The following is a 25,900-nucleotide window of genomic DNA, read 5'->3' on the forward strand; positions in this document are numbered from 1 at the left end:
CTGAGTGCATAAGGTTTTTAAAGTACATGAATATTTTAACCATGGGAACAATATGATTAGATTTTCTTGTCAGCAAAGTAGGAAGTAAAATTAGAGCAAGAGAGAAAGAACAGTAACTTAAATGAAGTAATGAATTAGGTTCTGAAGTTGGATAATAGCAGTGAACATGGAAATAGTAGGAGGTATTCAATAGTTATTTAAAGATGGTCCAGATATTTCTTAGTTACCTAAGGGAATGGGAAGAAATTAAGGCTTAAAGGTTACGTGAGTGGTGTTCATTTCAATGAGGAAGAAAGTTGAGATTTGTAAAACTTGTTTAAACCATAGAAAACAAATACAGAGATTATGAAAACTTGTGACCTATGATGAGAAATTTTCGTGGTGTTTGTATTTAGCATTCATGTGCATTTGTAAAGGTCTTCGTACTTCTATAGGCACTGGAAACAATTTTTAAAATTAATGACCCAGGTCTTATTCTTCAGGAGCTCAATGTACAATAATATGTTGTAATTCTAAAATGTTTTCCATTATAGGTAATAATAAAACATCCTTAAGAAAAACATTGCACAAATCTCTTACTAACTGTAACTTGAGAGTCTTTAGGTTGCTATTTTGATAGATATTACTCACTTGTTTTCAGCCAATATATGTGAAAAATTAACTTGCCAGCCAAGTGGACCCAGTTTGTTTTGTCATGATCATGCTTCTGAATTCAGCTAATTGCTCCATGCCTAACCCTTTTAGAGCCAGCCCAGATGTGTCTTCATCTGTGTGCTCTGATTCTTGATTTCCTTAGATCACTCTGGTCTTAGAGGTCAAAACAAAGCCCTCATTTTTAAATCTTTGTCATTTTCACTCTACATTTTCCACAAGTTACTCATCTACCTCCTCTCCCTGCAGTTACAGCATTCTCAGTCACTAAACTTATTTCTTAACTCCTCCTAGTGGCCACTTAGTAAATTCTAGTGATTATATGCTTTAATGACAGGTCTTTAGTCTTTGGAAATCATCTTTTCCTCACCTGATCTAATAGTACTATTTTATTTGATAAAATCATTATAATTAATGTTTTTAAAATGTTAATACACTTTTATAAAGTTCAAAAATAAGATAGCTATATTCTACTTAGAGGTACAGATATGTGGAATAAAGCAAGAGAATGATAAACATAAAATTCCTTCAGTTTTACAAGTGGCATAACAAAAGATAGGGAGGAGCACAAAGATAGATATAGATTACTGGTAATAGTCTAGGTTTCTTTAAATCTTTTATTTTGAAAGACAGAATAGTATAATGAACTTCCATGTACTTATCACTACTAATTATTCCCTTACCAATGTTTTCCCCCTGACATATTTTAAAGCAGATCCTGGACATTATGCCATTACTTATTTTGATTTTTTTAAATGCATCTCAACTGAGAAGACATTCTTATTTTTTCCCTAAGTACTGTGATATTATCACACTTAACAATAATACTTGGTCTATATTCACATTTTCTTGATAACCTTGAAAATGTCCTTTTTTAAGATACTTGTCTTTAAAATATCTTAACTAGAATCCAAGTAAGATTTCCATTTTGGGGCTGTAGTTCACTGGCAGAGTGCTTGCCTAGCATGTGTGAGGCACTAGGTTCGATCCTTAGCACCACATAAAAATAAACAAATAAAAAATAAAGCCAGCACAGTGGTGCATGCCTGTAATCCCAGCAGCTCAGGAGGCTGAGACAGAAGGATCACAAGTTCAAAGCCAGCCTCAGCAAAAGTGAGGCACTAAGCAACCCAGTGAGACCCTGTCTCTAAATAAAACGCAAAATAGGACTGGGGTTGTGGCTCAGTGATCAAGTGCCCCTGTTCCCCCCACCCCTAAGGCATTCTGTCCATCTACACAACTACAAAAAATTTTTTATTTCCCATATTGATTTTTAAAAAATATTTATTTTTTAGTTTTAGGTGGACACAATATCTTTATTTTTTATTTTTATGTGGTGCCGAGAATTGAACCCAGTGCCTCATGTATGCTAGGTGAGTGTGCCACCACTTGAGCCACATCCCCAGCCCTAATTCCCATATTGATTTTCATATTGTATTTCTTACCTCTTTTATTCTATAAATGTCCCTTCTCCTTTGTATTCCAATGATTTATTGAGAAACTGGTTAGAATTACTCCCATCTAGTATTTTTTAACTTGTTTCTCTCTTTACCATATTTCTTATAAATGATAGGTATATAACTAAAGGCTTAATCAGTGTTATAATCTTTGAGCTTTGATAAGAGTTAGAGTCTTTGGAATTTTTGTTTGTTGAAAAAAGTATGTGTGATGATGTGCACTTTATCTTAATTTATATCATGAAGCACATAATATCTAGTTCTCACTCTTAAGGATGCTACAGTTAATCAGTGGGTTTAGTGTATAACAGTTATACTTTATAATGTTTATTTTCCTTAATCTGCATAGGGAAGTACCACTAAGAAAATACCAGATTTTAAAAATTAAATTTAGGAAGGAAGAAGAGGTATAGGAAATATAATTCAAGGCTTGTTTCCTTACATGTAAAATATATGTTTATAATAGATTCAATTCCTATTACCCATTATAGACTAGTGGAACAAATCTTTAGGGTTAGAGTAAGTACCTCTTCTTTCCCTTTCCACAATGATAGCAGCTCTGAGAACTTAGCCTTTTTCACCATCTCTTTTTAGACCTTAATTTTTGGTTCCAGGTTAGTAAATTTTAAGTTACTAAATTTTAAGTTTATAAGTTGCTTAAAGTATAACATGGATCGAGAAATACAGTACCAGAAGAACTCAAAGTCCATTCCAACTGAATTTTTATTATAAATTTCAAGTAATGATAATTAACTTTTTAAACAGGGTTCAACTACACCAGTAACTGTTTTCAAAGGTTCAAAGAAACCTTACTTAAAAGAGTGCATTTTGATTATTAACCATGATACTGGAGAATGTCGACTAGAGAAACTCAGCAGCAACATCACTGTAAAAAAAACAAGGTAGGTGGTTCAATTAAATAAATCATCTTATCAACATAGGAATTTCTAAGGAAATGTTCAATTAAGTCAAAGTATTATATAAGGTTTTTTTTAGGTATTGAGAAATCTTTTAATATTTTTCTAATTTTTAAGTGGGTGGAGATCCTTGGTCAATTCTCACATTGCCCTGTATATATATATATATATATATATATATATATATATATATATATATATATATATATGAGCTTGTTTTGCTTCTGAATGCTTTCTGTATGGGTGAGCATGCCTTTTATTCTTTTGTAGATGCTTTCATAGGATGGACTGGAAGCAGTCATTATACATTAACAAAATAATTTTATTTCCATTAGTAAAAACTTATTGAGCACCTAGAATATGTAATACACTAGAAAAAGGAAAGTTTGCTATATAAACACTAACCTCAGAACTTCAGCATTCAAATCAGATTAACAGACCATTTAATTTTTAAAATGAACAGGAAAATATAGCTATCTTAAATTTTGGAAATAAGTAGTGCATTATTTACCATGTAATTTAGGGATGCCTGCTCTAAAAGCTGTACAAAGAGTATAGATTAAAGATAGCTCTAGGAAGGTAAAGGTTATAGTTGATTAGAGCATTCATGGAAGCCTTATTGATAATGTACCTTGAAAAGAGGTTAAGATCATAAGAATTACCTTGAGTGCTTGTTTAAAAAAAAAAAAAGGAATTTTTAGTGAGCTGGGGCTGTAGCTCAGTGGTAGAACGCTTGCCTAGCATGTGTGAGGCACTGGGTTTGATCCTCAGCACCACTAGAAAAAGAAATAAATAAAATAAAGGTATTGTGTTCATCTGCAACTAAAAATATTTTTTTTAAATAGAGGAGTTTTCAACATTGTAAAGGCTGTCTGCGCTAAGCCTCAGGCCAACATCATTCTAAATGGAGAAAAACTGAAGGCATTCCCTCTAAAATCTGGAACAAGACAGGGATGCCTCTCTCATCACTTCTATTTAACAAAGTTTTTGAAACACTGGCCAGAGCAATTAGATGAAAGAAATTAAAGGAATACATATAGGAAAAGAAGAACTTAAATTAGCACTATTTGCTGATTATATGATTCTATATCTGTAAGACTCTAAAAGTTCCACCAGAAAACTCCTAGAACTAGTAAATGAATTCAGCAAAGTAGCAGGATATAAAATCAATGCCTATAAATCAAAGGCATTCCTGTATATCAGTGACAAATCCTCTGAAGTGGAAATGAGGAAATCTACCCCATTCACAATATCCTCAAAAAAAAAAAAAAATACTTGGGAATCAACTTAACAAAAGAAGTGAAAGATCTATACAATGAAAATTACAGAACCCTAAAGAGAGAAATAGAAGAAGATCTTAGAAGATGGAAAGATCTACTTTGCTCATGGATAGGCAGAATTAATATTATTAAAATTACCATACTACCAAAAGCACTCTACAGATTCAATGAAATTCCAATCAAAATCACAGTGGCATTCCTCATAGAAATAGAAAAAGCAATTATGAAATTCATCTGGAAAATAAGAGACCCAGAATAGCTAAAGCAATCCTAAGCAGGAAGAATGAAACAGGTGGTATTGCTATACCAGATCTTAAACTATACTACAGAGCAATAGTAACAAAAACAGCATGGTACTGGCACCAAAACAGGCTGGTAGACCAATGGTACAGAATAGAGGACACAGAGACTAACCCACAAATATACAACTATCTTACATAAGCATGCACTGGAGAAAGGATAGCATCTTTAATAAATGGTGCTGGGAAAACTGGAAATCCATATGCAACAAAATGAAGTTGAATTTCTACCTCTCACCATGCACAAAAGTTAACTCAAAATGGATCAAGGATCTAGGAATTAAACCAGAAACTCTGCGTCTAATAGAAGAAAAAGTAGGCCCTAATCTTCATCATATGGGGCGAGGCCCCAGCTTCCTTAATAAGATGCCTATAGCACAAGAATTAAAACCAAGAAGCAACAAATGGGAGGGATTCAAACTAAAAAGTTTTTTCTCAGCAAAAGAAATAATCTGTAAGGTGAACAGGGAGCCTAAATCCTGGGAACAAATTTTTACCCCTCACACATCAGATAGAACTCTAATCTCTAGGGTATATAAGGAGCTCAACAAGTTAAGCACCAAAAAAAAAAAAAAAAAAACCCAAATAATCCCAACAGTAAATGGGCCAAAGACCTGAACAGACACTTCTCAGAAGAGCATATACAATCAATCAACAAATATACGAAAAAATGTTCATCATCTCTAGCAATCAGAGGAATGCGAATCAAAACTACTCTAAGATACCATCTCACCCCAGAAAGAATGGCAGCCATTATGAAGACAAACAACAAGTGTTGGCGAGGATGTAGGGAAAAAGGTCCACTCGTCCACTGCTGGTGGGACTGCAAATAAGTGCACCCAATTTGGAAAACAGTATGGAGATTTCTTGGAAACCTGGGAATGAAACCACCATTTGACCCTCTTCTCAGACTATACCCAAAGGACCTAAAAACAGCATACTATCTGGACACAGCCATATCAATGTTTATAGCAGCACAGTTCACAATAGCTAACCTCTGGAGCCAACCTAGATGAATGGATAAAAAAAAAGTGGTGTTTATACACAATGGAATATTATTCAGCACTAAAAAAGAATAAGATCATGGCATTTGCAGGGAAATGGATGACATTAGAGCAGATTATGCTAAGTGAAGTTTGCCAAACCCCCAAAACCAAATGCCAAATGTTTTCACTGATATAAGGGGGGTGACTCAAAGTGGGGTAGGGAGGGAGAGCATGGGAGTAAAATTGCCTCTAGATAGGGAATAGAGGTGGAAGGGAAAAGGAGGGAGAAAGGGAATAGCTAGGATGGTGGAAGGAGAGGGTCATCATCATACAAAATACATGTATGAAGATGTGAATTTGGTGTCAACATACCTTATATACAGAGATATGATAAATGGTGGTATAAAGATGTATTAAGAATTGTATATAAAAAAATAAGAGAGCTCATGTATAATGGCATAATTTGGTGTGAACATACTTTATATAGAGAGTTACAAAAAACTGTGCTGTGAATGAATAATTATGAATGTAGCTATTGTCATTTATGTAAGAAATAAATAAAAAGAGAAAAAAAGAGGAGTTTTAATCCAACCTTAGCTCAAAGGAGGAGTCTGGAGCTTAGCCTGGTGGCACACATCTATAATCCCAGTGTCTCAAGAGGCTGAGGCAGGAGAATAACAAGTTCAAGGCTAGCCTCAGCAATTTAGTGAGACCCTTGAACAATTTAGCAAGACCTTGTCTCAAAATATTTTAAAACTATTGTGAATTGTGCTGCTATAAACATTGGATGTGGACCAGTGATGATGTTTAGAGGTAAAGCACCACTGAGTTCAACCACACACACACACACACACACACACAAAAAAAAAAAAAAAAAGAAAGAAAAAGAAAAGAAAAAAGAGACTGGGTAGTTTTATTTATTAATATCTACTCACCTTCACCTATCCCTTCCAGCCTCTTTGATTCTTACTAGTAGGAAAGTTGGGAAAATATTAATTTATATTGATCAGAAAGAATACAAAGATATAAGCAAGATTTGAAGGCAGGATATTTTTTACTTTTTCAGGGCCAATGAATCAGACTTCCTGGAACAGAGCAGAATTTTTTCTTTGTACCTGTATATAAGTATTGGAAAATAAGGTAGGGGTGATGTCAATAGTGAGTTAGAGGTAAGGTGGTAAAAGTAAGGTTGAGGTTAATGCCTTTACTATTAACTAAGAAATTAAGATTTTTTTATGTCAGTTGTTACATATTAAAATCTTTGTAATCAGTATCTGGCATATCTTAATTCTGTTTTGAAATGTTAATCCCATCAGGAGACTGAGTAAAATGAGATAATATGGGAAACAAAAATGTATAAACCAGGATTTTTGAGAGCAGGAATGAAGAAGAAAGTGAAGTGCTAAATACTTTGTAAAGGAAAAGCTGACAAGATTTGATGACTGGGAATGTGAGAGGCAGAGGTCAAGCATAATTTTATTATGTACTCTTTTCTTAAAGAAAGAAAAGGAAAAAGGAAAGCATATGAATCTCCTTTACTAATATCTTTAAGTTACGAATGGAAAATGTAGAAATGAATATAGTTTTGTTGTTGTTATTGTTATTGTTGTTTTGTTCCAGGGATTGATCTCAGGGACACTTGACTACTGAGCCACATCTCCTGTTTTGTATTTTATTTAGAGATAGGGTCTCACTGAGTTGCTTAGCCTGTCAGCCTCCTGAACCACTGGGATTACAGGCATGTGCCACCATGCTGGCATGATTTCGTTTTATAGCAATAGTAAATTTAGAACTTAGAGAATACTTTCAACCTGTTATAAACATATTTTTCTTTTATTTTGGTCATTTGTGAATGTCCTATGTACAGAATTGAGTGGTGGTTTTGTTTTTGTTCTAAATAGACCTGTGTGCATGCCATGCGAATGGCAAGAACTTGATAAATACTTGAGAAATAATGAATTAAACTAATATTTCCATTCTTGAATATTATATTAAAGATTTCTGAGTAAAAGAAGTGGTCAAGTTTGGTAACTTCATTAAGTTGACATTATTACTATTATACCTATTTTTGGGTTTTGCTGTACTTAGAGATTGAACTCATAGCCTCCCACGTAGTAGGCAAACACTCCACCCACTGAGCGACATCCCCAGCTCTTACACACCTGTTTTGATCATTGATATTCTTAATTGCAGAGTTGAAGGAAGCAGTAAAATTCAGCATCGTATAGAACAACAGCATCAGCAAATGCAGAATTCAACAAGCATTCCCAATCTTGTAAAACATTCTCCATCAGAAGATAAGATGTCCCCAACATCTCTAATGGATGATATTGAAAGAGGTAAAATTTCAGTATACATAGTTTCCCTTTATATGATATAATTAAGAAATATTAAGTAAAGATTTTCATTTAAATTAACAGTGGGACTAACTATAAGCCTTTTATGAGAGCAAAGTATTTTTTGTAATTATGCATTTTTCTGGGGCAAATATGTAGCTTATGATCTAGGATAGTATATACATTAGACTATGTACATTTAAAAAATTTGTATCTTTTTATTATTATTTAGGGCAAAAAGAATGGCTGTTTATATGTGTGTAACTATAGTTTTCTTCTTTTTTGGCAGCTGTGATGATTCATATTCAATTCTTTACAGCATCTTCCTGTCAAGGTTCTTTATGTATAGCCAGGCTGTAGATGTCTAAGATGCCACCAGATCAACAGGGAAATGAGGAGATGTAGTAAACAGAAGCAGCAGGCAAGTTTTCTGAATTGCTGTGTACTTCTCAGTAGGAAGGCATTTGTAGGAAGATACAGTCCTTTTGGAAGTAAGAGAATTTAAACCTCCTTTTTTCCAAGCTTTAGTGAGAATGTTGATGTTACAGTAATTGTGGCAACAGTGAGACCCCAGCCACCAAAGTATATTTGCTTCTACAGTTTACCTTCATAATTTATGTGTAGCTGTCCAATTCTAATTCCCTTTTCTAAGTCCAGTACAGTATTCATTCCCTAATGGATTAGTAGCCCTAAACTAATAGATGTAAAGAAAGAATCCTTGTTGTTACAAAAGATCTTTTTTTATTTTTATATCATGAGTGCTTCCAAAATGGATTTGCATCATGGTGTCATTCTAAACATTTATACAGTATAAAACTGGGATAGAAAATCAGTAGATTGAAGAGAACATTAAAATAAACTTGCTAATTATTAAGATATTAAATTTAGCTCTGAGCTTCTTGGCTATCAAGACAAAAATGAAGACATAAATAGCATATTTTATATTACATGAGACCAGTTCCAAAGAATCAGACTCTTTCTTGCTACTAAATCCTAAAAGGAATTTATTGTATGGAACTATTCTAGAAAGCATTAAACTACATAATGTCCTCAACAGTAATTTCCCAATACAAGTGGTTCCTTCATGTGGCACTTTTGTAGCAAAGACCTTATGTATTGATTGCAGCATAACTCAGGGAAAAGAGTTGTAGAGGTTGACATAGTTTTCTTGTTCTTTTGTGTGAGAATGGGCACCATTTACCTTGAGATATTTGTATAGCATGTTCCTTAGACTGTATCCTATTAAATATACTCTTAACCTTTCTGTGCAACTGAGTATTGCTATGATGGTTGAACCATCTTCTCAAATTTATGTCTAGTAGTTGTACTAGGATTTTGTACCCTAATTTTTGCTTTCATGTCTCTAAGTTATATGGAATTTGAGTTTAAAAAACAAGATAGGGCCCAGGATTCCCTTCCTCCATCCAGAGACCACACAGCTAGGGGTACCAGCAAAGAGATTAATGCCACAGTGAGTGGTTGCAGTTCTGGAAGTGCTCTCCTTTTTCTGACTTAAGATTCCCTGCCACATCAGAGACTCTCTATGACCAAAAAGCATATTTAAGTGGAATCCCACTATGACAGACACTCAGCCTGGGAATATTGTTATTCCTTCTCTACCTCCCAAACCCATCTTTGCCCCTCATATTCCTCTCTCCTATGGAAAGACATATTGAGACTGTGTGGCACTGACAAGAGTGATTCTACCATAACCAGCACCTCACTGTGAATCACTTTCTGTTCTCTTTCCAAATCCATTTTGGAAGCACTCATGATATATAAGCAGGAGAGCCAACCACCAAAAAGGGAAAAAAAAAGAAATTACCTGATTCAGGAAACAGTCTTCATTCTGTCAGGCCAAACTCCCTTTCCTCATTGCCTGATAAAGTTTCTTCTTCCCTTCAAGTTCTTCAGCAGGGACCAGTGGGAACTCTAGCTGTGGGAAAATTATTAAACATCTCTAAAGTATAGGCAAGGATCTGCATGCTAAACCTAAATAGGGTGACTACCTGTTAAAATAAAGGGTTTAAATAGATCTTCTCTAACATAATCACCAAAATAGAAAATTATCTCTCATAAATAAGGAAAATCAGTAATTGAATAAGAGAGTTAACAAAAATCAACACCAAAATGTATTGAATGTTACAGTTATCTGATAATGATCTTAGAACATCGGTCACAAATACAGCCTAATTACACATTCTCTTGAAGCAAATGAAAAAATAGTCATGTAAAATAAATAGAAGTATTTAACAAGATTCAAATGAAAATTATAGAATTAACAATACAATCACAACAATAATAATAAAAATTTCACTAGATAGGCACAATTACTAGAGAGTGAATAAAATCAGTGAACTTAAGGATTTATAGAATTTATACAAAATTATAACAGAAATAGATTGAAACAAAATGAGCAGAGCCCCAAGGATCTGTGAAAGAATGATAAAATGGTACTGGAGTCTCAGAGGAGACAGACAGTAGGACTAGAAAAGTTTTCAAAGAAATAATGCCTGTAAACTGCTCATGAAAAACATAATCCATAGATGCAGGAAGCTGAAAAAACCCTAAATAGAATAAACTAAAGAAATACATGCAAGAAACATCATAATTAAACCTATGGAAAATAAAGACAAAGGGAAAAGTTCTGAATGCAAGAGTGAGATAACACATTATCTGTAAAAGAACACCATACAAATATCAGATTTCCCAACAAATCCAGATGATCAAAAGAAAATGACATAATATTTTTCAAGTGCAAAAACAAAAGAAATGTCAACCATGAGTTTTCTACCAAAATGCTTCTTTATTGGTAAAGGGTAAATAGCCTTCCTCAAAAAGGAAAACTAAAAGAATTTGCTGCTAGGAGACTACTGTTAAATATTGATCAGAGAAAGTTTTTCAAGCAGAAAAGAATTGATAAAAAAAGGAATCAGGAAGGGAAAAAGAACAATAGAAAGATAAAGTATAGTAGATTATGGTTTCCACATGATTTCTAAATTATATATGACAATTAAAATAAAAATTATAATATCTTCTGTTACTTATAACAATGATGTTTAAGAGGGGAAAAAAGGGGGACCTAAAATGGACATGATGTTTCCACATTTTACTCAAAATAGTAAAACACTGGCAGGACATGTATGTATAATGGAAACCAAACCAATTACTAAGAAAAAATATACAGTGACATCTTCTAAAACTATAAATAAATTAAGATGGAATTCTAAAATAATTGAAGTAACCCATAGAAGTGGAAGACACACAGAGGAATGAAATACAGAAATACAGAGGAAATACAAATAATAAGTAATAAAATGACACATTTAAGCCTTGACATATCAATAATTACTTCAAATATGAATAAGTAAACCAGTTGAAAAGAAAAAATTGGCAGTCTATAAAAAACATACAGCTGTGTGCTTTTTAAAGAGAAAAAATGGAATAAGTAGTTTGAAAGTAAAAGAATGAAAAAATATACCATGTAAACATTAATTTTAAGAAGTATATGTAGCTATACTAATATCAAAGTAGACAAGAGCAAAACAAATTACTACAAATAAGTATATTAATAATAATTAAAGAATTAATCCACTAAAAAGATAAATGTGTTCTATATCCAACAAAAGAACTGCAAAATTATGAGGTAGAAACTGATAGAGTTGGGGCTGTGGCCGTAGCTCATTGGCAGAGCACTTGCCTAGCATGGTAAGGCACTGTGTTTGATCCTTAGCACCACTTAAGAGTAAACAAATAAAATAAAGGCATTCTGTCCATCAAAAACATAACTAATAGAGTTGAAAGGAGAAATATAAAAATTCAGTTATGCTTGAGTTACGTCTTCACTCTACTATCAGCAACTGTCAATAATAGAACTACTAGATAAGAAATCAATAAAGATACGTAGAAAATATGAACAACACAATCAACCTACAGGATCTGACTAACACACATACATATATATATACAACAGTATGCACAACAACAGAATGCACCATTTTTTTCACGTGCCCGTGCCCATTAAGTGTTCACCAAGATATTTCATATTCTGAGTCATAAAACAAACCTCAATACATTTATGAAAAACAAAATCATACACACTGTGTTCCTTGACTATGATGGAATTAAACTAAAAATCAATAACAGACAATAGGAAAAATGTCTAAGAACATTTGGAAATTAGCATACTTCTAAATGATTTATGAATTAAAGAAGAATAAAAGATCAGACATATTTATAGCTAAATGTATAAATACAGCATGCCAAAATATGTGGGATACAGTATAGCGGTGCTGAGGGAGGAATTTATGGCACCAAATGCTTACATTAGAAAAGAATAAAGGTGTTATGATAATTTGAGTTCCTACTTCAAGAAAACTAGAATAGGAGAAGTAGTTAAACCCAAAAAAGCATAAAGAAGCAAATAATAAAAATAATAAGTGAAATCAATGAAATTAACAACCTAAAAATGATGGAAAAAAATCAGTGAGATAAGAGCAGCTCATCAAAAAATTAATACTGTTGATAAATCTCTAATAAGAGACAAAATAAAAACAAAACATAATTTACTAACCTCAGAAATACAATATATATTTCTATAACCAGTAATGAGTTCATTACAGAATGCAATAGCTATTCAAAGGGTTATAGAGGAATATTAAAACTTTATACTCAGAAATATAACAATTTAGAAGAAATAGACCAATTTCTAAAAAAGTTAAATACTGCAAAACTCAGCCAAGATGAAGTAGACAATCTACTCCTATAAATACTTGTTATGATTTGGATATAAGGTGACCCCCAAAAGCTCATAGGTTTTCGTGTAGCAACGTTTAGAGGTGAAATGATGAGTTTATGAGAGCTGCCACCTAACTAATCGGTGGACTAATCCATTTGATAGATTAATAATTTGAATGGATTACTAAGTGGTAACAGTAGGCAGAAGGTAAATGGCTAGAGGAAGTAGGTCACTGGGGACATGCTTTTGGGAATTATGTGTCTTCTCCCTGGCTTTACACAACTCTTTTCTTTCTCCTTCCTGGCTGCCATGAGCTGAGCAGCTTTCCTCTACTACATCCTTCTGCCATGATGTTCTTTGTCACCTCAGGCCCAGAACAGTGGATTGAGCAGACCATGAACTCAACCTCTGAAACTGTGAGCCCCAAATAAACTTTTCCCCTCTAAGTTGTTCTTAACAGGTATTATGGTCACAGAAACTTAAAGCTGACTAACACAGCATTAAAGAACTTGTATTAGCAATTAAAAAGCATCCCCAAAATAAAAATGCTCAACCTCATAAAATTAGTTTATTTATGTTTCCTCTTATGTTAGCTTTCCATTATTGTAACAAATACCTAGGATAATCAACTTATAAAATTGAAAGGTTTATTTTGGCTCACAGTTTAAAAAATTTTAATCCACGATCGGGTAGGTCCATGCTTTTAGGCCTCTGATTGGGGTGTCAGATGGTAATGGCAAGGAGTGCATGGCAGACCAAACAGTTTACCCCAGTGATTGGAAGACCTCCAACTAGGCCCTGCCTCATAAAGCTTCCCTACCTCAAAATGCTGCCATGGGTAGGCTGGGGCTGGGGCTTGGTGCCAGAGCCCTTGCCTAGCATGCATGAGGCACTGGGGTTGATCCTCAGCACCACACAAAAATAAACAAATAAAATAAAGGCATCTGTCCATCTACAACTACAAATTTTATTTTTTTAAATACTACCATGGATTCTCAATAAAATTCTGGCAAATCAAATACAAAAATATGTAAAAAAGATTGTGCACCATGATCAAGTGAGATTCATCCCAGGGATGCAAGGTTGGTTCAACATATGGAAATCAGTAAATGTAATTCATCACCATCAATAGACTTAAAAATAAGAATTATATGATAATCTCAATAGATGCAGAAAAAGCATTTGACAAAATACAGCACACCTTTATGTTCAAAACGCTAGAAAAACTTGGTATAACAGGAACATATCTCAACATCATAAAGGCTATCTATGCTAAGCCTCAGGCCAACATCATTCTAAATGGAGAAAAACTGAAGGCATTCCCTCTAAAATCTGGAACAAGACAGGGATGCCCTCTTTCACCACTTCTATTTAACAAAGTTCTTGAAACACTGGCCAGAGCAATTAGACAGACGAAACTAATTAAAGGGATACATATAGGAAAAGAAGAACTCAAATTGGCATTGTTTGCTGATTATATGATTCTATATCTGTAAGACTCTAAAAGTTCCACCAGAAAACTCCTAGAACTAGTAAATGAATTCAGCAAAGTAGCAGGATATAAAATCAACACCTATAAATCAAAGGCATTCCTGTATATCAGTGACAAATCCTCTGAAGTGGAAATGAGGAAAACTACCCCATTCACAGTATCCTCAAAAAAAAATACTTGGGAATCAACTTAACAAAAGAAGTGAAAGATCTATACAATGAAAATTACAGAACCCTAAAGAGAGAAATAGAAGAAGATCTTAGAAGATGGAAAGATCTACTTTGCTCATGGATAGGCAGAATTAATATTATTAAAATTACCATACTACCAAAAGCACTCTACAGATTCAATGAAATTCCAATCAAAATCGCAGTAGCATTCCTCATAGAAATAGAAAAAGCAATTATGAAATTCATCTGGAAAATAAGAGACCCAGAATAGCTAAAGCAATTCTAAGCAGGAAGAGTGAAACAGGTGGTATTGCTATACCAGACCTTAAACTAGACTACAGAGCAATAGTAACAAAAACAGCATGTGTTGGCACCAAAACAGACTGGTAGACCAATGGTACAGAATAGAGGACACAGAGACTAACCCACAAAACTACAATTATCTTATATTATACAAAGGTGCCAAGAACATGCATTGGAGAAAAGATAGCCTCTTCAACAATGGTAGACATTTGTTGGGAAAACTGGAAATCTATATGCAACAAAATGAAATTAAACCTCTATCTCTCACCAAGCACAAAACTCAACTCAAAATGGATCAAGGACTTAGGAATACAACCAGAGATCCTGTGTCTAATAGAAGAAAAAGTAGGCACTAATCTCCATCATGTGGAATTAGGCCCCAGCTTCCTTAATAAGACTTTTTGGCACAAGAATGAAAATCAAGAATCAATAAATCGGATGGACTCAAACTAAGCTTCTTCTCAGCCAAAGAAACAATCTGTGAGGTGAATAGAGAACCTACATCTTGGGAGCAAATTTTTATCCCTCACACATCAGATAGAGCACTAATCACTAGGGTATATATAGAACTGAAAAAGCTAAACACAAAAAAAAAAACAAAAAAAAACAAAAAAAAAACCAATCAATATACGGGCCAAGGACCTGAAGAGACACTTATCAGAGATGATGTACCATCAGTCAACAAATACATGAAAAAATGTTCATCATCACTAGCAATTAGAGAAATGCAAATTAAAACCACTCTGATTTTATCTCACTCTAGTCAGAATGGCAAGTGTAATGAACACAACAATAATTGGGGGAAAAGGTACACTCATACACTGCTTGTGGGACTGCAAATTGGTGCAGCCAATATGGAAAGCAGTATGGAGATTTCTTGGAAAACTTGGAATGGAACCACTATTTGACCCAGCTATCCCTCTCCTCGGTCTATACCCAAAGGACTTAAAAACAGCATAGTACAGGGACACAGCCACATCAATGTTTATAGCAGCACAATTCACAATAGCTAAACTGTGGAACCAACCTAGATGCACTTCAATAGATGAATGTATAAAAAAAATGTAGCATATATACAGAATGGATATTACTCAGCAATAAAAGAGAATAAAATCATGGCATTTGCAGGTAAATGGAGAGTTAGAGAAAATAATGCTAAGTGAAGTTAGCTAACCCCAAAAATCCAAATGCCAAATATTTTCTTTGATATAAGGAGGCTGATTTATAGTGGGATAGGGAGCAGGAGCATGGGAGGAATAGACGAACTCTAGGTAGGGCAGAGAGATTGAAGGGAAAGGGGGGGGCATAGAGTAATTAATGATGGTGGAATGTGATGATCATTACTATCCAAAGTACATGTATGAAGACATGAATTGGTGTGAATATACTTTGTATATAACCAGAGATATGAAAATTTGTGCTCTATATATGTAATAAGAATTGTAATGCATTCTGCTGTCATAAATAAATAAATAAATAAATTTACATAAAATAATGCTGCCTTGGGTACAGAACCAGGCCCTTAATCATATGACCAAAATTTCTGACAAGAACAGCTTTGAAGACAAAAAGGTTGAGGCTGATAGATTCAGAAGTTCAGTCCATGATCGGCCAACTCCATGACTTTGGGCCTGAGATGAAACAGAACTTCATGGTGGATGGATGAAGTAGAGGAGAGTCACTCAGCTCTCCTCACTTTCTGCCCAAGAGAAGTCAATGGATATATTCACAAAAAGAATTATAGAAAAATTTTCATAACAGCTTCATTCATAATGCTAAAAACTGGAAAAAACATATCCATTTATAGAAAAGAATAACTTACGGTATATTTATATAAAGGAATATTATAACAATAGAGAAGAATGAGGAAATTCATTGGCATGTATCACATTGCATTATATATAAGAGAATAAGAAAAAAATGGAAGATAATTTCTGCCAAAATAGGTATTAATTTTTATAGTCTTAATTTTCACATTATTTATTATATATTATTTTAGTTACCAGAATATTTAAATACAGTGGTATAAATAAATGTAGAATTTAGATATAGTCATTGTATATGTCTTTTAATTCTCATAATCGCCTGAAGTAGGGCAATCATAGAAGAGGTTTTTGTTTTTTTTTTAATGTATCCTTTATTTATATTTATTTAATTATTTGTATTTATTTATTTATTTTTGGTCAGAGGTTGAACTTAATCACTAAGCCACATCTCCAGCCCTTTTTAATATTTTCTTTAGGAACAGGTCTCACTGAGTTGCTTGGGGTCTTGCTAAGTTGTTGAGGCTAGCTTTGAACTTGTCCTCTTGCTTCAGTCTCCCAAGCCTCTGGGATTACAGGTGTGTGCCCTGTGCCCAGCTACGTAGAATGCTTTAGATGATGTATATTTGGCTTTATTGATTCATCATCAATGGTTTCTCAGAAACCAGTACATTCTGATCTTATTATATTCAGTATTATTTGTTTAACCTATTTATTTATTTCTTTTTTATTTTCAGAACTGAAAGCAGAAGCTAGTCTAATGGACCAGATGAGCAGTTGTGAGAGTTCATCAGATTCTGAAAGTTCTTCATCTTCAAGTAGTGAGGATAGTTCTAATGACTCAGATGATGAAAGAGGCAAAACCTCTCCTTCTGATCCAGGGAAATATATCTCAGGACATCCTACCATGTCTGCCATACCACAGTACAGAACTTCTGATGTAGATACTAGTCATAATAGATTTCATGACAACAGTGGCCTTCTAATGAATACTTTACGTAAGTATACGTAAACATGAGCAATTAGAAAAGTAGGAATTCACGGTGGAGCCATATGGATTGTGATCTAAGTTTTAGGTAAAGAGGAAGACTTCTATTTTATGTATTCAACACTGTTAACCATAACCTTATTGAATTATTCATTTTCTTTTGACTCTGTAATATAATGCTTTCTTGATTTTTATACCCTCTAGTTACTTTTCTTTCTCCTTTTCAGGTTTATAAACTTCTATTCAGTCATTTTAGTTGGAGTTCCTCAAGGCTTACTCCAGAGTCATTTTTTCTTTTTATTCTGTCCTCTTTCCCTAAATAATCTCTTTTTAGTCAATACCTACATGCAGGTAACTTGCAAATTTTCATCTCTAACTCAGACCTCTGAGGTCTAGACACATGTTCTAGCATTTCCTAGTGAAAGGCAATCCAAACTCAATTTGTCCCAACCTACTTCATATCCTTGGCTCACCTTGTTTCCTCTTAGTGAAAGGGAGCATTCATCTAATTATGCAGAACAGAAGCCTGATTACATTCAAGGGTTGAGTTTCTGTGTCTCTTTACAGTGTAGCTAATCCTTCACCAAGTCCTTTTGAACTTGCCTCACAAATATTTTTCAAATTTATCTACTTCTCTTCCATCTCTGCCACTACCATTCTAGTTCAACTTTCATTTTTTTCTTGCTTTAACTACTATAATTATTTCTTAACTGATTCACCCCTTATCTATGCAAAGCCATTTTTGATCCATTATATACATTATAGCTATATTGATCTTTTCACAACTTAAATACAATTTAAACTGCTTTAAACTTTTCAATAACATGATTTCTTTGAAAATAGAGACAGAATATTTTAACATAATGGTTTTCTTTCTTTCTTTTCTTGCCTTCTTTTTATTACTGTACTCAAATACTTTTACTCCTCTCAGTGCCCTTATAAATGCTATTCATACAACCAGTAACCTTTCTTCCTTTCATGTGGTTTAAATGTTCTTCTTTAGATTACAGTTCAATGTTTACTTTCTCAAAAAAGTCTTCCTTCCTCTTCTGATAGTCTGATAATATTTTGTATAGCTCCATAAGATATCAGATACATCTTTTTTAAAAATATTTTTTAGTTGTTGATAGACCTTTATTTTATTTATTTATATGTGGTGCTGAGAATTCAACCCAGTGCCTCACACATGCCAGGCAAGTGCCCTATCACTCAGCCACAGCCACAGCCCCAGCCCAGATATTTTTTTATAACAGTTGTAACAATTGTAAATTAACATTTATTTGTGTGATTTACTGTCTTTCTCTGGAGTAGAATCTCCATAATGACAGGGATCTTGTTTTGTTTTGCTCATCATAGAATACTAGCACCTAGCATAGTATCTGATACATAGTATATGCTCAGTAAATATTTTTTAATCAAGGCATGCATGTTGGTATTCCCTGGGGAAAGGAACTTTCTATTTATTTAAAACTGAACTGACTGCTAATTCTGATGAAAAATGGTAAGCATCTTGAAAAAATTAACTAGCCCAATAACAGAACTAACGAAGGGAGGAACCAAGACTGAGTGGTAGAGAGAGTAAACTTTGAGTTAATTGGGGACCAGAAAAGATATTTTGGACCTCCAGTTACTCAGTATTATTCCTGACTTGTGAGTTAAAATTGGACCATTCAATTTAAATTTGGCTAAGGGAGCACTGAGAAAACTCAGGTTGGTTGGACTGAATGAGAAGCTGAGTAGACATTAGGAAATTTTTCTGAGAAATTACTGGGTCCTAGTGGACCTGAGTGCTCAATCAGAATATATGTATTATATTCCTGTTTATCACTAATTATTTAATCAATAAGAATTCATTTAACTTTTCTGAAGCTTCAGTTTCCTCCTCGGAAATGAAGGTCACATTGTCTTATAGACTTTGGAGTTCAGGAGAGTTTATGTCTTAGAAATTTTTTTTCTGGTACTGCATGGCACAGTGAATTTATATTTTAAAAATTGTCTTTGTGCCAAATACTGTAACAATGGATAAAATATTAAAAGATAAAAGCCAGGCATGACCAGGATCAAACATAAAATAAACATGTCCATAGACAGGAACTAGAATACAAACATAAAACTGTAGGCTTGGTCAGGCTGAAGCCCTACTCATTGGCTCCTGAGTTCAAAAAGAGTTGGTAGTGGTAAGAAGCTTCAGGGAAGGATTAAAAGTGCTTGATATGATTTAGGTAACCTGAGTCTTGCTTATATTTGAAGTTACAGTATTTTGGAGAGGATGAGAGGATGCAAGGTATTGGTACAGGTGGGGATACTCTTTGGTTAGTAAACGAGCAAACATAATTCTAAAACTTAAGAAAAAATCTAATGCTTAGAAAGCTAACAAAATTAACAATTGGAACATGAATTCTTTGCAAATAAAAATTTGTTATACAACAGTTTAAGACAAAGACATTTAAAGAAGTATGCTAAAAATGTTCAAAAGATGCACAAAGATATAACTTTAAAAGCCATATTATTCAACAAAGTCAAGCAGAAATGAATCAAAATCCAACAGATTGTTAAAAAGATTCAAAGACTGGGGATATAGCTCAGTAGTAGAACATTTATCACCAGCACCACAAAAAAGTAAAAACAGAAAGGTTGGTCATTGAAATTTTTAAAAAAATCAATAAATGGGAAAAACTGTAGACTAGACACATTTGAAGAATGAATTATTGAAATAGAAGATAAGATTAAGGAACTATCCCAGAACACGATACAAGATAGAAATATACAGTGAGAGAGCAGTTTAGAGATAAGGAAGATAACAGAAAGTTAAACACTGTGCAGTGGGAATTCCAGAAAGAATGAAAAGAATAGAATGAAAACTCAATTCTGAGAATTTTCCAAAATTGAAGGAAGTTATTAATCTATTTCAGCTAATAAGCCAGATAAATACGAATAAATATAAAATCCAACGCAGTAGTAAATCCACAGTAGTAAACATCAAGGATGAAAGGACAAGCTCCAGACATTTCAAAGCTATTTTTTCTTATGTGAGAAACTGCAATAGACTCAACTCCTCTCCTTCCCTCTGTGTTTTTTCCTCTCCATTGTAGTGTATTAATTGATGTACAGCTCTCATTCGTCATCTGCCTGCTTAAAATTTTCACATGAATCCTCATTATGTTTCAAACAAAATTCAAAGTTTTTACCTTGACCTTCTGGATATCTTTCTGACCTCATTTCCCACCATTCTCTTCCTCATTCATTCCACTCTAGCCACAGTGGCTTCTTGCAAGTCAAAGAACACAACAAGCATACTCCTTCCCTGGGGCTTTTCTGCTTGCTGTTCCCTTAGTTTGGACATCTGCATCTCCCCACCCTCATTTTTTATGACTTTCTCTCTACATTAATATTTTCTAGCTACACTGTCTAAAACACCTTCCACCACTATCTCCATACTCATCTTTATTTTTTCATAGCGCTTATTCATACTGGCCATTATGTTACATGTTTGTTCATTTGTTTACTGTATGTCCTCCACTGAAATATAAGCCCCATGACTAAATTAAAGATGATTTACAAAAATAATCTATGATGACATATTCTTGAAATGTATTCTTTAATGACTTTGACTGTATTTTAAGTAAAAATTATATAACATTTTTTTAACTCTCCAAAATAATGATCTGATCTAAACCACACGTAATAAGTCAGTGGTATTAAAAAAGAAAAGTAATGTTGGTATGTGAAAGAAGACTAAAGCAGATGCCAGTGGTGCTAAAGCTATGACAAAAATTTGATGGTAAGACTTTTTTCTTTTTAGGCAATATTACTTGAGTTATTTACAAGATAAATAATATGATTATAAATGACAAAAAGCTATCTAAATAGAATCACTTGTGGTGTTACATTTTGCATAATATTTATGTTATGAAAAATAAGTAACTATTTATATTTAATTAATTACTACTAATTAATTTAAATATTTAGTTACTAAAATTTTGTTATTTCTCTTTCATTTTAGGAAATGATTTGCAGCTGAGTGAATCAGAAAGTGGCAGTGATGACTAAGGAAATTTTTAGCTATAAATATAACATTTTTAAGGCATGTGATAATTTATTTTGTATTAAGAATAAAAACTAGTATGGTAGGAAAATATGCCTTAACTTTTTATGATAAAGGAAATTAAATTCAATTCATAATTTTTAACTTTTTATTGAATACAAGCATTTTCATGTGTTGTCTTTGTTTAATCTAAAGAAAATTTTTATGAAGTTTGATAAATGAGGAAACAGAGTCAGAGGTTGTTAACTTGCCCAGGTGTTATTAGTTAACAAGTTGGAATTCAAGATTTCTAGTCTTAGGGCAGGGGATATAACTCAGTTGGTAGAGTGCTGGTCTTGCATGCACAAAGCCCTGGGTTTAATCCCTAGCACTATATAAAAAAAAAAAAAAAAAAAGATTTCTAGAGTCTTAAGTTCAATATACTATTTTTTTCTCACTGCTGTCTCCAATTGTGAAATTAATGATTTATAATGATTTATAATGAATTTATTAAATTTTATATCTAAGCCTTTCCTGTCTGATATTCCTTAAATTTGGGGTGAAAATAATTGGACTCTTGAGATGGACATCCAGAAACAGGAAGCATTCAGAACCCAAATAGACAATATCAAAAAAGAACCTCTCCATGACACATTATGATTGAAATGCCTGACATACAGAACAAGGGTAAAAATTTTAAAAGCTTCAAGAGAAAAAGGTCACATTTAGAGTCAAGCCAATCAGAATTACTTCCAATGTATCAGCACAAATTCCAAAATCCAGGAGGGCTTGAAATGATGTGTTCCAAGTCCTGAAGGAAAATAACCATCATCCAATATTGCTATGTCCAGCAAAGATATCTTTAAGAATCTAAGAAATAAAAACCCTCCAAGATAAGCAGAAACTAAAAGAATTCCTGACTATTAATTTCACACTATAGAAAATACCTACAGAAGTATTCTACACAGGAGAAATCAAAACCCAGCCTCAGAGCTCACAAGTTAACAAATCTCATTTGAAAAGTAGCTTAAAAATGAGAAACAGTACCAAATTAAACATTTTAAATAAATGAAAATGGCAGAAACTAATAAACATCTTTCTGTAATAACATTGAATGTAAATGGTCTCAACACTTCAATGGTCTCAACTCTCTGAAAGACATAGACTGCTAGAATGGATTTAAAAACAAGACTCAACTATATGTTCTTTACAAGAAAGGATAGACTGATAAACCATGAAAATGGAGCCCCAAAACGATCTGGAGTAGCTACTGTCTAACAAAGTAGACTTTAATCCAGAATTAATCCAAAGAGACAAAAAAGTTCACTTCATACTGGTAAAGGACAAGAATATATAATGATAGTAAATATTTATGACAAGAATATATAATGATAGTAAATATTTATGCTCAAATATTGGTGCACCTAATTACATAAAACAGACAATACTCAAATTAAAGACTCAGACTCCAGTATAATATTATTAGATGGTTTCAACACATCTCACTCATGAATAGTTAGGTCATCCAGACATAGACTCAGTAAAAACTCATTGGACCTGAAAAAGGTAAATAAAAGGAACTTAACATATATCTATAAAATATTTCATCCAGGGGCTGGGGTTGTGGTTCAGTGGTAGAGAGCTTGCCTAGCATGTGTGAGGCACTGGGTTCGATTCTCAGCACCACGTAAACAAGTTAAATAAACAAAATAGAGTTACTGTGTCCAGCTACAACTAAAAAATTTTTTAAAAAAATATAAATTTCATCCAACAACAGCCAAATATACTTCCAGCAGCTAATGGAACGATCTCCAAAATAGATCATATTTTAGGCCACAGAGCAACTCCAGCAAATAAAAAAAAATAATATAATTCCTTGCATCTTATCAGATCATAATGGAATGAAATGAAAAATAAACATGAAAAACTACAGAAACTATATAAACACACAGAGGTTGAAAAATACATGTTTGATTAATGAATGGGTGATAGAAAAGTCAAAGAAAAAATTTTAAAAATTGTTAAGAGTCAGCCAGGTGCAGTTGCACATGCCTATAATCCCAGCAGCTTGGAAGGCTGAGACGGGAGGATCTTAAGTTCAAAGCCAGCCTCAGCAAAAATTGAAGTGGTAAGCATCAGTGAAACCTTGTCTCTAAATAAAATACAAAATAGGGCTAGAGATGTGGCTCAATGGTTGAGTGCCCCTTAGTTCAATACCCTGTACCCCTTCCAAAAAAAAATTCTTAGAATCAAACAAAAATAATGATACAACATATAAGAACCTCTGGGACACTATAAAGGCGTTTCTAAAAATAAAGTTTATAGCTATGCATGCCAAATAAACAATGATGCATCTTAGGGCCTGCTATAATATATAATGCTATAGCATTAACTATATACTATATAACTATATAACTATTTTCCGATAGTCAGTATATAGTTAATGCTATACTATCCCTTGAAGATGCTGGTAGGATTTCCCTTTCCTCTACTGTTTTCTCTTTGCTTTCCACTATACAAAGTCTAATCTGGGACAGAAAAGATCCATTCTTTATAGGACATATCAGGGCACATACAGGATTGCCTGGAGCCCTTAGTTTGGGCAATGATTTAGCAGATAAAACTACACATGACATACATATTTTCTCTACACTAGAAGAAGCTATAAATTTTCATAGAAGGTTCCATATCAATGCTAATACTTTACAAAAGCATTTTAAAATAACTAAGGAACAAGCTAGACAAATAATAAAACAATGTCAAAATTGTGTGACCTTTTTACCACAAGTTAATCTTGGAGTCAATCCTAGAGGATTGATACCTAACCATATTTGGCAGATGGACGTCACACGCTTGCCAGAATTTGGAAAATTAAAATGTTTACATGTTACAGTTGATACTTCTTCCGGATTTTTGATGGGCTCCCTTCATGCCGGAGAAAAAAACTAAAGATATTATAGCTCATTGCTTACAAAATTTTGCCACTGTGGGTGTTCCTAAACAGTTAAAAACAGATAATGGTCCTGGTTACACCTCTACCTCTTTTAAACAATTTTGCTCAACATTTGGTATTACTCATATAACAGGAATCCCATACAATCCACAGGGACAAGGCATAGTTGAAAGAGCTCATCAAACTATTAAAATGTACTTATTAAAGCAAAAAGACGGAATTGGGAAGGGATATATATTCCCCAAAGATAAACTTAAAATAACCCTTTTTACTCTAAACTTTTTAAATTTGGATTCAGCAGGACTTAGTGCTGCGGAAAGGCATATGTGTCCAAAAAATGTACATAAGCCCAAGGTACTTTGGAAAGAAACAGGACAATGGAAAGGTCCTGACCCAGTGATTGTCTGGAGTCGGGGGCCTGTTTGTGTGTTTCCACAGGAAGAACAGCAGCCGATTTGGATTCCAGAGAGATTAACTAAAGTTCTGACCCAGTGATTGTCTGGAATCGGGGGCCTGTTTGTGTGTTTCCACAGGGAGAACAGCAGCCAATTTGGATTCCAGAGAGATTAACTAAAGCGATTTCTACAGACCAAAAAGAAGATGATTTGACTCAAATCCAGCTGATATCCAAAACTCCAGTTTGGTTATCCTTACATCTGTGACAGAACCAGGATGCTTTGTTCATTATCTATTTTATTATTGCCCTTTCCCACATCATGAAGTTCTATTTTGTTTTTTGAGCTCATACAGACCTAGGTTAATGTTTTGCTGATCAGTTCTATTTTTTGACTATAGAGTTTTTAAACATTGCAATGGAGATTTCACCTGTAAAAAGTTATAAGGCCTTTACTATTATGTTATGTGTTGTATGTATTATATTATGTGTGCACACTTGTATTTTATGTTATATGTTTGAATGTACGTATGTCCATATATATGATGAGCGCTCATGAAAAAATGGATCCAAATATTTTTTTTTTATTCACGTGATTTAAATGGTTTAATTTAAATTGGGTAAACAACTGTTGAGGATTGTTTTACTATGTGAACAAAAAAGGAGGTTAACAGATCTGTTTGTTTACTTTCACCTTTCCTTTTCATTATATTTAATAATTCTCTTCAAGATAATGTAAATTGTTAAGAAAATTGTGTTCTTTTAGTGCCTTCTGGAATGTTACATAATTTTTTCTTTAGCCATTATTGCCAGAATTCCTATCTTCATCCCAGTGCTGGTGAAGACAAAGATAAAACCAATCTACAGCTTCTGCAATAGCCATCACTGAACTGCTTGCAGAACTTGCCTGGACTATGTATCACTTGTATGCATTGTGAATTAATCTGTATGACTTGTGAACTATCTGTTGGTGCAGCAACTTGTGGTATTGTTGGGGTATTTTTGCTGATGATGTCATCGATGGTACAATTTTTCCAAAAGGAGCCGTCAATTGGCTTGGTGTATCTTCCTCCCTTCTGCTTGTCATGGTCGTTCAGCTAAAATTTGGGGGCCAACAGAGGTGAGGCAAAGAACCTCACCCCCCTGCTG

The 25,900-nt window shown here is 33.6% G+C and overlaps 1 protein-coding gene across 2 annotated transcripts in view; it reads left to right on the forward strand.

Annotated features, from left to right (window-relative positions):
• Window positions 1–21,724, forward strand: part of Eaf2 (ELL associated factor 2) — a 42,721-nt gene extending 20,997 nt beyond the window's left edge. Inside the window, exons 3-6 of one of the 2 annotated variants that reach the window (XM_026394736.2) lie at window positions 2,874–3,010; window positions 7,784–7,929; window positions 17,130–17,390; window positions 21,384–21,724. In XM_026394736.2, the coding sequence (XP_026250521.1) occupies window positions 2,874–3,010; window positions 7,784–7,929; window positions 17,130–17,390; window positions 21,384–21,430 (591 nt within the window). In that variant the 3' untranslated portion in view covers window positions 21,431–21,724. The remainder of the gene's footprint in view (window positions 1–2,873; window positions 3,011–7,783; window positions 7,930–17,129; window positions 17,391–21,383) is intronic. The other variant, XM_026394742.2, reaches the window with a different exon arrangement.
• Window positions 21,725–25,900: the final 4,176 nt, after the last annotated feature.

The sequence above is a fragment of the Urocitellus parryii genome, chromosome 2, assembly GCF_045843805.1.
Source record: "Urocitellus parryii isolate mUroPar1 chromosome 2, mUroPar1.hap1, whole genome shotgun sequence".
Classification (NCBI taxonomy): Eukaryota; Metazoa; Chordata; class Mammalia; order Rodentia; family Sciuridae; genus Urocitellus; species Urocitellus parryii.